Raw genomic sequence first — 13837 nt, 5'->3', positions numbered from 1 at the left:
AGAGCATAGCCAAGAGCTTTGTTGACCCCTTTACTCAGACCATTTATCTGAGTAGTAAGAACATCTTAACAACTCAGTCGGAAGAGCTGAAGCTGACCTTGCTGGTACAAAGAGTCTCTCTTCTTCTGTGAATCCATGTCTTTCCTCTTTACTCCCCCCCGACTATAAATGCCAGCCTTCACGCTGCACAGATCCTCTAAGTGCCTTACAGAGTGAAAACAGGCAATAACAACAGCCCTGTCTTTGTACTTTATCTTTCCTCTTTTCTTTTCTGCCCTTGTCTTATGATCTGTATTAAGACCTGGGCTGGACTCCTCAAAGTCAACATTATCTGGAGCAGCAAGTAATTTATGTTTTACAAACTTATTCTAAGTTCATGCACGACTCTACATTGCACGTGAATGGTGTGTTTTTGCTCTATCACATTGGACAGGCTATATGTAAAGAATTTTCCAAATCTGGGACAAATTAAGTTTATCTTATCTTAATCTTGCCCGCTGTGTTGCAATCCAATTTGTGAAGCTCTTATTAGTCAGTAACATTCTTTATCCATCAGTAAGAAGCCTTATCCATCTCAGCAGTAACAGCAGCTTGCTTCCAGCATGCATACTGGCTTTCGCCTCCCCCCACCAAACCACTCCTTCTCTTTCTTCCTCTCTCTTCCTTCTTCTCCATTAGACATTTTCAGCAATGCATCCCCTTTGCTACACTTTGCTGCACTTCCTCTTTTCTACCCCCCCTTTCCGTCAGACCCTCCATCCATGCATCCATTGCCATCCCCTAACCGCCACTTCTTCTTTCCAGTTCTGCTCAACTGCAGTCAGAAACTAAAGCGAAGTGACAGCTCCATAGTAAATCTGCTGCTTGTAAATACAGCTCTCAATGACTAGGAAACAGTAGGATTGCACACTGTGAGCTCTCATTGGTCATAATGACACAGTTATGAGGCAGCAAAATATGGTAATCGCAGCCAATATGCTGTGATGGTGTTGATATAACTGTGGTTGTAAAATTCAGAATGATTATTCAAAGCTCAGGGGACACCTTAGTGAATCCCAAATGCCAAGTGTGGTATAAACTCACATAAAATGAATGGATTCTTCCTGAAGCTGAATTGTTACCGTAATGTCACAACTCACTGTGTCCTGTGACTATAGCCACCATCCATCCATTTTCCTCTGTCTATCTAATCCAATGGGGCTCAGCCCAGCTGTCACTGGGCAGACAGACACCTAGATTCACAGAAAGAGTTAATGTGATGGAGTAGTATGACACAAATCACACAGATTCACGTATTACAATTTACTACAAAAACTATACTATATCTCTATATAAATAACAACACGTCTCCCTTCACAGCTTAGAAACAGCTAAGATGGAAAATTTGTTTCAGTTGTTGAAAGGGCAACTGGCTCCTTGTAAGAGAGGGATTACTGCTATAGCGGCCTCCGCTCACTAAATCTGACCTCTCCTTGGGGTGTTTCAGCAGCTTGATTGGCAAGAAAGTAAAGAACAGGAAGAGAATAACTCAAGAAAAGAGTAAAAAAAAAAAGATATTTGTGGAATTTGATCTATGAGCAGGATTTTAAAATCTAAACTACAATTTAGAATTAAATCTGCTTTTTGATGAAAATGATATACACCCATGATGCATTCAAAATGTTGGACTGTCCCTGCTGCCTGTAGTCCTGTTCTGTGTTTCTGCGCCCATAACCAGGTTCCTTATGCCTGCCTTTCTGCAAATGAGAACTCATCATTTGCAAGACAGAGGAACCTGGGTGAGGTCTTACGTGGGGATAATATTGTGAACACCATTTACAGTGTGGAAATCAAATGTGACAAGGAATGTGAGCTGGTGTGCGACAAGAGAAGGCTCAGCAGAGAAGAGTGTAAGGCAGGAGGACCAGTACATCCTCCTTACTCCAGTGAAGCAAAGAAAATATTTAATCTCCTGCTGAACTTGTGATTTTGCTCAATTACAAAGAAATGAAGACTCTCTAATGAGAGTTTCATTTTACTGGAGACTATCAACCAGAAGTAAATGATATATAAAAACTTATATAAAAATGATTTGAATTTCACTGAAAGAAATAAGCACTTGATCCTCTACAACCCAGGAGAATCAATCAATCCATTACAGATACTCCCAATCTTACTCCTGTGTATAAAGCACACCTGTTCACAAAATGAGTTTCTTCCATTCCAACCTCTCCACCATCAGGCTGCCACGGGCAAGACCAAAGAGCTCTCAAAAGATGCTAGGGACATAACTGTAGACTTGCACAAGGTTAAAAGACCACCAGTAAGGAGCTCATGCAATTTTCTTCCAATTCCAATTATTTCCAATTATTTCCAATTATTTGAAAATAGATGAAATCTAAAATGATCATTATCACCTTCCATTTGCAAGATCTTGCCTCATGAATTGAGGATGATCATGAAAAAAGTGTTGAATCAGCCCAAAACTACATGGAAGGAGCTTGTTAAAGATCTGAAGGTCAGAAGAGATTCCAGATGAAAATAACCTCTAATTCTTACTGCACATTCTGCTCGACTGCTACTATCCCAAAGAGAATGCATTAAGGTTTAATGCATTCTCTTAATACATGACTGTGCTGATGTGTTCTTCTTCTGGGGCAAGGTAATAAAGTTATTGACATCACTGACAAATATCAGTCTTCCTGTTGACCCACTTCTGCTTGATGACTCTAGGCTTCCAATGACAATGAAAGCACGCAAATTGTGGCTGGCGGGCATAATTGCGGCCAAAAAACTAGTGGTTCAGAGGTGGCTACCACCACATGATCTCTCGGTGAAACACTGGTTATATGCCTTCTTAGATATCTTGTACTTAGAACTATCCTCAGCTAGGGTCAACCATGCAAACCCCTCAACAGTCCAAAACTGGCTAAAGAGAATTAGAGAGACCAAAAGGTTGCTCAGAAATGTGCAATAGGGAGTTAATGCATGTTATTCTCTTTTTGTTTTAAATCACTGATCTATTGTACCGTTCTCCTTGTTCATTATGTTAACCTGTTGTGTCATTGGAATGTCATGGTTATGCTGCAAATGTGATGTGTGTTGGTAGGGAGGATGGGGGTGGAGAGGGGGAGAATGTTCTCGGGAAAGCCAATATATTGTATGTTTGTGGTGTGCTGTATAAGACAGTTTCCCTTTGTTCTAAAAGCAAATAAATATTGCATTACAAAAGATCTGAAGGCAGTTGGGACCACAGTCACCAAGAAGACCGCTTGTACCACACTACACGACAATGCACTGAAACGTTGCACTGCCTGCAAGGTCCTCCTGCTTAGGAAGGTACACATACAGCCCTATCTCAAGTTTGCTAGAGAACATCTAAATAATTCAGAGAAGGCTTGGGATGAAGTGTTGTGGTCAAATGAAGCCAAAATAAAGCTAGTTGGCATTAACCTGATCTACCCAAAGAACACCATCCCCACAGTCAAACAGGCCATAGTTATGAATGACTGTCTATCTCTCTGTGCTAGCCCAACAGTGGATTGGCGGCCTGTCTGGGACCTACTTGTGTTTGAGGGGCCAAAGGGCCAATATTGCATAAAATCTTGGATGAGAAGATGAGAGATGGGTCGTGGATGGGTCTTCCAGCATGACAATGACCCTAAATATATCGACAAGGCAAGTCAGTTTTTTTCCAGGGCTTTGGTTGATATTTGGTCTCTCACTATAAAATTAAACTACCACAAAAACTGAAGACTTCTGAATCACCAATGAGCAAAAGTGCATATTCTCCTGACATTCTAAATAGGCTGTAGTTATAAATGGCTGCCTGTGTCTCTGTGCTAGCCCTACAGTGGATTGGTGAGCTGTTTGTGGTGTACCTCCAGGCAGAACTACAAGCCTGAATTGGATATACAGGAGAAAATTAATGGATAGATGGGTGATATACACTGTGCAAGACTCCAGAGACACGAGCTTTAAGAGAAAATCAATGGTAAAAAGTGTGGCAGTCCTGTCCCCACTGCATAATTAACAAGTTCATTCTGAAATAAAATCACCGCAGCCATAAAAACTAACAACAGCAAATGACAAAAAAAGTTTCAATTACCATTTTGTGCCATCATTATACACTATAAATTGCCTTCAGATCACTTCAGTAAGACAACTTTCTGTAACTTTAGAGAAAAACATTATATGTCTCATTCATTCTCTCAGAAAAAAGATAAAAGCACCATTATTCACTTCAGAAAACTCTGCTCTATGGACATAATGGACATTACTCAGTTCCTAGACCAAGGAAGTTTCAGCATTTAACAAAGTTACATATACTTGAGGAATATGGCATGCCAGTACAAAAATAAAGAAAAGCTATGAAGAAGTGAGCAAACATGACTCTTTCTCATTAGTCATGCTGTAATTTATAAGTCTGCTAGCATCTGCATGCCTAATTATCAGACCATGTAAGCCCATATATAAATGTAACTTTGCATTGGCCAGAGAAACAATGTGTTTCTTCTTTTAAAAGCTGCAGTTTAGCTTTAATTAATGTTCAGTGAAGCTCTGTAAAAACACTGTATGATACATAAGCTAACAAACACTGATGCAGAGCAACAGTCATTCTTAAGTCTTTATTTTTCTGTATTGCCTCAAACCAGAAAATAATACTTTGGTCACTCAGAAATGAATATTCCTAAAGGGCAATGCCATAAAATCACAAACAAACCTTTTAAGATAAAAAATAATTAACCACATGAGACCACTTCCTTTCTCACAGCAGATGACCAGTAAATAAAGGGACTAGAGTGTGAAATGGTACAATTACAGCCCGTATGGCACCGGTGCTAACATCTGCCTGTTTTTCTGAGGCAAGGTTGAGGTGCTCAGTGTGACACGGGGATGTTTTTATTGAGCCACTATGCCATTTTGGGAAAATGGGAGGTGGGGCGGGCTAATAACTGTTGCTGCAGGAGCCACCGGGGACACCTGACATGCTGGATTAGTTGGCCGAGCGTTCCTCTGACACTTTTTGTCTGCTCTCTGTCCATCAAATACAATGTGCACATGCACACAGACACACACAAACATGCTGTACTATGTGATGCACCCAGACAGATGCATGCACTGTCACACGTAGAATAAGACATGGACCACAACACCCACAGACACACAGACTCCCCGAGGACTACTAACATCACTTCGTGGGACGTCAGGAGACGTGTTGCTTAGCCGCTGAATGTGCCTGACCCGTGACGACCACATTCGCTGTCAACATCTTGTCTCTCCAAATCATCACCTCGAAATGGCCTTCTGTTTAAAAGCTTGCTGCTGGCCAGCCCGGGTTTTAATAAAGGCTTTGTGGGTAAAGCGATGCAAAATCTTCAGTAATCTCCAGATATTTTGTGCTGAGGCCACTTATAGTGCACACAAATGTGTTTTTTGTCAGAATAAGATACAGAGAGGAAATCTGCCACCTTTTTCACGAGGAATGACGGCTCTACATTCTCTGTTTTACTTCCACCTTCCTTGTGGCCTCATCCTCTGGGAGCTTTTACCAGAGACCCCAGGCATCCCACATGTAACTCTCAATATGCACAGAATGTCAGACACGGTTCAGAACTGCAAAAGTATACCAAGGAGACTGCTTGATGTGGGTCACAACAGTCCCTCTGGGGAAGGGGATTTCACAGGAAAGTGCACTTCCTTGTTTTGTTAGAGGGACCAGACAAATATGGTACCTGTACCATCCAACAGACGCACCATTGCAGGCATTTTTCATGACAACTTGTTCTATTTTTCTTGAAATCTGGTTTACAACGACAGCATAAGATGACATAAGTTTTCTGCTGGGACGGCATAGCAATGACACTGCATAATGTAAGCATCAAGAAAATGAAGTAGGTTTGAATACAGTCCCAAACCGTGAGCGCAAACTATTTTGTCCTATTTAGAGAATCAGAAGATGTCTAAATCTCCAATCTGGGTCATGGGAACTTGTTTCAACAGGGGACCTCCTTTTTCTTTCTCTACAAAAATATAACATCACTTTCTCTCTCCCTTTATGCACCTCATGTGTCAGTTAGGAAGTTGCAATTCCATCTCTCTCTCTCTCTACATACAGCCATTTAGCCCCCCTGCTACCACCCACACGACCCCACTCATCTTCGTGACCTCCTAAAAGTTCCAGCCCGAGCACAAAACTCATCAAATAAACTAACAAACAAAAACAAAATCACACTCTTCAATTGTTGATAAGCACAGGAAAAGGAAAGAAATGTTTGATGAGGACAACAACCGCGGCGAGGAGGGCGGAAGGGAAGAGGAATAAAAAGAATACGATATGGGATGTGCATTAATGTTTCTTGATGAAACGAAACATAGATTCGGATGATGACACTCACTTGCCAATGTTAACAGGCTGCTCAGCTGTTATTTTCCGAGCGGTTTGCGCTATTGTTAGATGAAGGCTCCTTTTTGGAGCGTGCGCTGTTGTGAAAAGGGCTGCATTTCCATCATAATAACAACTGAAAAGAGTGAACTGTCACACGGCACTTCCTTTTCTGGCTGTGATGCATTCCCCTCAGTCTGGCCTTGCTGTGTTGATGGATGAGCGAGAGAATATGCTTCTCTCAATGCCAAAACAAAGCTTCGAAATATGGGATCACTGCTGTGACAGAGAATGTCACAGTCCCACTGCTCTATATGTCAACAAGAGTAAATATCATGACCACATTAGCGGCGCTCTCCCTGCAGTTTGAAACAATGATGATACATAGACAGTGCTTTTAGACAACGGGACGAGAATGCATCGACTTCGGGTGGAGGTTTGCACATTGGACAGCATCGGTGCGGAATAAAAAACACTGCTTATTCGTTTGTAACATGAGACAGTCCTGCGTGGTGTTGCGTAGTCGTTGTGGGAACACAAAATGTCTTCCTTTGAACAACCATGAACAAAAGGGAAACACAGTGGAGAGAGAAATTACGTGGGGAGCTTCAGCATAACCAAAAATAACTTCATATTTCAGACTGAAATAGAATACTATGATTATGGTTAAACAAAGAGTGGGGGAATTAACACACTCCCAGCCGTGACTCATCGGGAGTTTGCCCTCGTTTAAACGATGTTGCACCCGTGTTTATCTTGAAGCGAAGGCTTGAGTTAAAAACACCTCCACGCTTTTCCAGCTTGAGGTTTCCTCCCTGTTTATCCTGCCTAAAGACCTTGCTCACCAACCATACGTGGCTGGCATACTCACGTTCGGCTGGCCTCCATTCAGTGCTGGCTTCACAGTGCCAGGAGCTATAATGGCAGACTAACCACAGAGAGCCGGTTGCACTTAGATGAGGACGGCTTGCCTCGGGAAGGCTACTTTGCTCTTCCTGCCTTTTAGACCAGAACTGGACTTAATCACCAGGAATAATGCAAGCAGCCTCTAAATATGAATGTTGTGATAAATAAAACAGAATGTGTGTCTTTAAGAGAGAAAAAGATCATTTTTAGTTGCACATAGGTTGGGGGGCTAAAATAATGAATATTTCATTTGCAAAGCTCCTTCTTTCTCTCTCCACTTTGTTGCCCGGCTTATCGGAAAACTCAGACCTGTGAAGGATCTAATCCAATACTGCCTCCCTCCCTCAGTCCCTAGATCAAGCCCACTGTTCCTACCTGAGGGGAAACGTTCAATGACGGGCTGGTTGTCCACCTGTAGCGTGGCGTTTCCACCACTGCGTGTGAATCGCACCACGTGGTATTTGCCGTCGCTCACCATCACCGCGCTCTCCTCGATGGTTATATCGTCTGTTCCCACGTTGAAGATCACGCCGACCTTTCCCCGTTCCTGTAAACAGAGGTTGATGCAATACACGGTCAACAAAAATGCACCAGCATGCACTAATATGTTAAGTTCAAACACATACCCATAAAATATAACATGAAGGGTTAGGGTTAGTGGAAAAGCTTGTCCATGGTCTCTTTTAAGATTAAGCCCTCATTGTCCACTGCCCCATCCCAACATCTGGTTTCAAACAGAATCTGGTACAATTCATGTATTCATGGATTTGGTGAATTGAGAGCCACGATTAAAGGATCTAAATGTTTTAAATATTCAGCTTTAGATGGGGTAGCTGTGGCTCAGGAAGTAGAGCCGGCCATCTCCTAATCATAAGGTTGATGGTTCAATCCTGCCTGTTCCAGTCTGTATGCCAAAGCATCCTTGGGCAAGATACTAAACACTAAGTAGCTCCCGATGTGTGGATGTTAAATAGAAAGGACTTAGACCGTCCAACTCCAGGCCTCGAAGGCCGGTGTCCTGCAGGTTTTAGATGTGTCCTTGATCCAACACAGCTCATTTAAATGGCTAAATGACCTCCTCAACATGTCTTGAAGTCCTCCAGATGCCTGGTAATGAACTAATCATTTGATTCAGGTGTGTTGACCCAGGGTGAGCTCTAAAACCTGCAGGCCCTTGAGGCCTGGAGTCCGACACCCCTGACTTAGACAAAGAGAAGTGCTTTATCTAAATGACTGAAAAAAAACCACAGTTTATAAAGTGCTTTGAGCACTCAGGCAGAGTACTGTATTTTTTGGACTATAAGGCGTATTTAAAACCCTTAAATTTTCTCAAAAATTGACAGTGTGCCTTATGTATTCATTCTGGTTGTGCTTACTGACCTCGAACCAATTTTATGTGGTACACGGCCGTCAAAAATCAGTCAAAATGTTTTAGTATGACTTTGGTAAGCTACAAAGCTGGATTGTGGGAGCGTTACGGCTACCGTAGTCTGGAGCCTTGCGGAGAAATACGTACTGTGTGTACAAGGACCCCAAAACGGCACCTGTTAAGAGACATGCTTACAAAGTGGATTTCAAACTTTAGGCTATCAGTCATGCAGTTGAACATACGAATAAAGCAGCTGTGAGATAATTCAACATCACAATTTGATGGACTTGTGGAAGAGGAATGAACTGAAAAAGTGAGTGTACTGTTCTGTATTTTATGTGTTAAAACTTAACGATGTTGAGAGTTATTGTGATAGAGTTGAATAAAGTTTCACTTTATTTTGTTTCGCTTAATGTGCCTTATAATCCGGTGCGCCTTATAGTCCGAAAAATACGGTAGAAAAAAGCGATCTATAAGAACCGGTCTATTTACCTTTTTTATAAAAACGCTATTAAAGTGGTCACTTAGGTTTAAGTTTGTGCCATTTAAGCTGTCTTTAGAGATGATTTATAGATTCCCTGGAAAAAATATCTCAACAGCTACTCAGCTCGCTGCAAAAACATCAGTGTTCCCAATAGTATCAACTGTTTATCCACCATCATGAACCAACAACTAATATTGTAATTTGACCAGTGCTTTCCGTCGTTTTATTCTTTCTGGTGTTCAAGATAATTGTTATTTACAACACTGTTGTCTTTGTTACTTATGTTACCCAAAGATACCCCGTTGAGCGTAGCTAGATTCCAACTGGCAATGCATAATGAGAAAAATAAAATCATGTCTTTTGTGTTTGAGAATGAATTACACTGACTAAAGCAATTGAGTTGTCAACTAAGCAGCAGTTACCCTGCACAGTTAAACTGCAGTCATCCAGCCGTGTAACAATCCATGCTAATAGGCTAATACTGTTGTTCCTTTGTTGTCCTTTGGCAAAAATCAAAAGATATTTTTCTTCAGTCAACACAAAAAGCCCCGACTGCCTGTAGTCTGATGACACTCAGAGCGTCAGATCCCACACATACAAGCCTGGTAAGGGAACAGAGTACTTGCTGAGGACTCAGGCACCTTTAGTATTCATCAACCGGGTGACCCCCCCTCCCCTCTCCCATCTATTAGTGTTGACAGCCGCCCACTGCTTCGAGTTTATTACAGTCAGCCGCCTACTCCACTCTCTTCTCCCGCCATCTCTCTCCTCTCCCTCTGTGGTTCCTGTCCTCAGTCCCAGGAAAGGTCAAAGTCATTTACAGAGTTACAGTCTGCCAGAGAGCCATAGAACAAGGGTGAGAGAGAGAAAGGGAGAAACAGAGGACATATCAGACAGCACCACTGCATACAAGTTGTCTGTCTGACTGCAAAACCTCTGTTGCACTTTTGCCCAGCTGTAAGACCCTGCTCTGGTAGCTGTTGCCCAACCTACAGACAGCAACACTTCCTGACTGTCACAGCAGGTCAAGCTCATTTGCCAGTGGGGTCACATTTGCACACTGCTATCTCCTCACTGCAGCTACAACTTCATTGATTCCGTTACCTCATTAGGTATGTGCATTTATTTTGCCACTTTCCATATGCCAAGATATTCAGGGGTGAACCTGTGGCTTTTGCTTGCAGCAGTTTTCCATTATTCATGGCTGATTAAGTATTTTAAAAAAGAAAATAAGACACCCCTAATGTTAACAGATCTCAAAATAGCCAGTTAATTGAGTAAATAAGTGCAAAGGTTGTACAGTAAGTTAATGATCAGTATAATCAGCCACATTTATGTGCATCTTAACTGCTCTTTGCTGCTGTGTAAAGTTGTTATAGTTTTTAGCCAAGGCCACGTTACGGCCATGCACCGATGTCAGCCGTGATTAGGGTATTAATTGAGCATGCTCAAATGGTGGCGCAACATGTTGGTTGTGATTAATGCTTCGCGGGGATCAGCAGAACATAAGACACAGTTGAACAGCCAGAATAAGCAAAAGGAATCAGTGTGGAACACAACAGGAAGCAGAGCTCAGCTGTCCTACGTGATGCTCCTAATGAAGCTAGATCTGTATGAAATTGATGGACTACTCTGTAGATGGACTCATTCTGCAAGGAGGCTCGTTGGATGTCTCGAATGGCAAAGTGCTTCCAGCTTCTCAGCCACTTAATCAGCGGCTTCATGTTATAGACTGACCCTCACAGTCTTTCTGCCTGCTATCGTTGTGAACGCCAAAATCCACTATGCTGCAGATTTGACGACACCAACATGAATACAGTCTTAGAGTAATTATGAGGTGCACAAGAATAACGATTTAATCAAAGCTTTCAGTACTGACACCCTTTAGATATTGCAACGGGGAAAAACAAAATGGAGAGGGTGAGTGAAATGCTTTTGGATCGAGCGGAAATGCCAGGATCATCTCCATTACAGCCCACGCACTAGGAAGCTTAGAATAATCATAACACCTTGCTTGGAGAATTAATTCAATTTGCCAGGGTGAAGCAGAATGAATCCATGCTATTACAACTGAAAAGCAGAAGGGAGTGAATTTGAGTGATATTTACAGAGAGATTAGCATTTGTGTTCCGCAACATTAGAGTTCTTCCCGGTGCTGAGGGAATGTATCGAGCCCATTACGGTGGGAAGCCGCTGGGAACCAGTGCTTTTTTAAAAATGATTTTAGTGTAGCAGTAATGACATTTTAATGGCCGTTTCCCTTAAGCGAACATATCTCTGGAAACAGAAGGAAAAGAAAAACTCTTTGAATGACTGGGAGCAGTCAAGCCTGCAACATTGAAATGAAGGGACTAGTAGGTAACTTACAATAAACCCTGGCTGCTCTTTAAACACCACAGCTTCTCAATGACTGCTTAGCAGCCCTTAATCTGCTGTAGCTGTCAGCTAATGTCAGGAGCAAGAATGCTACGTTTTCCACTTTTATCTAGAGGGTAGCTCATCTTACTTTTCTTTCTACGGGTAAATCGGTAGCAAAGGGAGCAGGTCCGCGGTAGACTGGGGGGCAGGAGCTCTACTTTATGATCAGATGTATTTTCAATTACATCTGATCTGCCTGAAGAAGCCAGGATCTGAGTTACTGAGATTCAATTAAATATTCAAAGATCTACAATAGTGGAGGGGGTTGGACGAAATACCTACAGACAGAATTAAGTTTCAACTTTAACCAAAATCGGTTTTGGTTCTGAGGCTCTGAGTTTTACAGAGAAAGGTTTCATCTGGGGACAAGAGAAAAATCAAAGGTTTCCTCTTGAATATTATATTACTTTAAGTACAAAGTTGCTGTTCTTGCCAAATATCTGATTTGTTTACCACTGCACAAACTGCTCATCAGTTCCCCACACAGTAAATCGAGTTTAGCTACCAAAAAAAAAAACTCGAGAAAAAAGAAAGTTTCTGTAATCTTCTCATTAGAGTCTCTCCTTCCTTGTTCTCAAAGACAAAAGAAAATTGACTTTGGAATTCTGCACGGCAGCCAGAGAAAGAGCAGTACGGAGTGCATTTCCGTCTGAAATATTTCAACATGACCTTGCGGCGTGCGAGAGCGCGTCGAGGTAAACGCTGCTGTCGGGAGTGGAATGAGAATGAGGCAGAGGCTGCAGTCGGCGTGTATGTGTGTATCAGGGTTATCGGGCTGCCTCAGCGAGCTCTCGCTGATCACGCCAAGCAGAAAAGGAAGAGCGAGAGGAGGAGGAGGAGGAGCAAGGGGCAGAGAGAAACACTGTGCGATAAAAGGACAGTGGGAACCTTGATGATCCTCTGGGGCCTCAAGGTGCTTTGAGATCAAAGCTCCTTTTGAAGGTGTCAAAATCTGGTTCTTTCTTTTGCTCACATGCTGGTAGTCAATTAAGAAAAGGAAAAATAGACAAAGGGGGAATGAGAAAGCATTTTTGAAGGATTTGGTTTGTTGTTTCATTTCCTCCTCGCCTGCTCAATCTTCTCCCTTTCTAACACACCCTACAGCTTCATCTTTACACACATCTGCTACTTGACGTATTTGCATTTCCTCAAAGTCTTTCTGAATCTCCCCCTTAGATCTGATACATAAATGCTAAACAGGCAAGTTAGAAAGAGGAAACAACAGAGACGCAACTGCTGGAAAGTAGATTCAGCAAGACTAGGGCAGAGACAGTTGCAGTTGTTTAAATCACTCAAGGTATTTTGCATTTTGCTGTATCAACTTGCCTGGAGAAATTGTTTCTGAAACACGGCTGACCAGTTCAGGGATTTGCTGGTTTGATAGATTTCATATTAATACTCCTCTGGCTGTTGGAAATGCAAACGATTCATCAGCTTCTCTCTCATTTGGATCTATCATAGGCTGTATCTGCTTGAGACTAACTTGACATGCCACTAAAAGTGTGCAGAACTGCAGTATTTATTAGCTTATGAATCAGCCAGCAGAGCAGCATGGATAAAAAAAAGAATGATAAATTGATTTTTACTGGGCGCCCACAGAAAAAGCAATCAATTCTTATATATGTATGTACACAAATATTTGACACATCCATGCGGTGTAGGAAAGCCTAATATTTCATACAGCTTGAGCTAAGCATTTTAACGTATTTGCAGATTCTGTGCATTAATGTAAAATTCCATATGCTGTTTACAGTTACCGACTCATACTGGTGATTTTTTTCCCTAAAATATCCCACAGATACCCCATCTGATACCCATCACTTGGTATCGCTGCATCTTCCTCATGAGTTTAATTCCTGCGCTGATTCCTGGCTAATCAGCTTGTCAACATGTATGCATAATGCCTGCGAGCGCAGATCCGCTGTGGCATCTGCTACAAGGAGAACAGTATAGTGGGGCTAAGCTTCCACTTAGAAACTGCAGCGTTACGTAAGGAGAAATACGTGGTTGCATAACATGTAGACTTCTTGCCGGCTAAATCATCCACTGTCCGTTCACTGAACGTCTTCAGAGTATCTGCGACAGAAAGAGGGAATTGTTGAGGGCCAGCAGCCATTTTGAATCAGTAAACTGCTCTGTAGCGCGCAGATTTCACGTCTTCCCTTCTTATCAGTCACCTCAAATGACACAGTGCTGTTCCAGACGGAGCTGCATGTGTCATTTTGATTTGGTTTATTTAGGAAAAAGAGGAGGGCTGTGGCAAAACAGTCGCTTTTGCACAGAAGACATGGTTTCC

General features: G+C 42.2%; 1 protein-coding gene across 2 annotated transcripts in view; it reads right to left on the bottom strand.

Moving 5' to 3' along the window:
• LOC106456332 (neurexin-1-beta-like) overlaps positions 1-13837 on the bottom strand; it is a 214891-nt gene that overhangs the window by 34902 nt on the left and 166152 nt on the right. For both annotated transcript variants that reach the window (XM_013913085.1, XM_013913086.1), the window contains exon 3: positions 7646-7817. In XM_013913085.1, coding sequence (XP_013768539.1) covers positions 7646-7817 — 172 coding nt within the window. The remainder of the gene's footprint in view (positions 1-7645; positions 7818-13837) is intronic.

Source organism: Pundamilia nyererei, unplaced genomic scaffold, assembly GCF_000239375.1.
Source record: "Pundamilia nyererei isolate P.nyererei 1_Seehausen unplaced genomic scaffold, PunNye1.0 scaffold00114, whole genome shotgun sequence".
NCBI lineage: Eukaryota > Metazoa > Chordata > Actinopteri > Cichliformes > Cichlidae > Pundamilia > Pundamilia nyererei.
The sequence above is the reverse complement of the archived record's forward strand: the minus strand, read 5'-3'. Positions and strand labels throughout refer to the sequence as shown.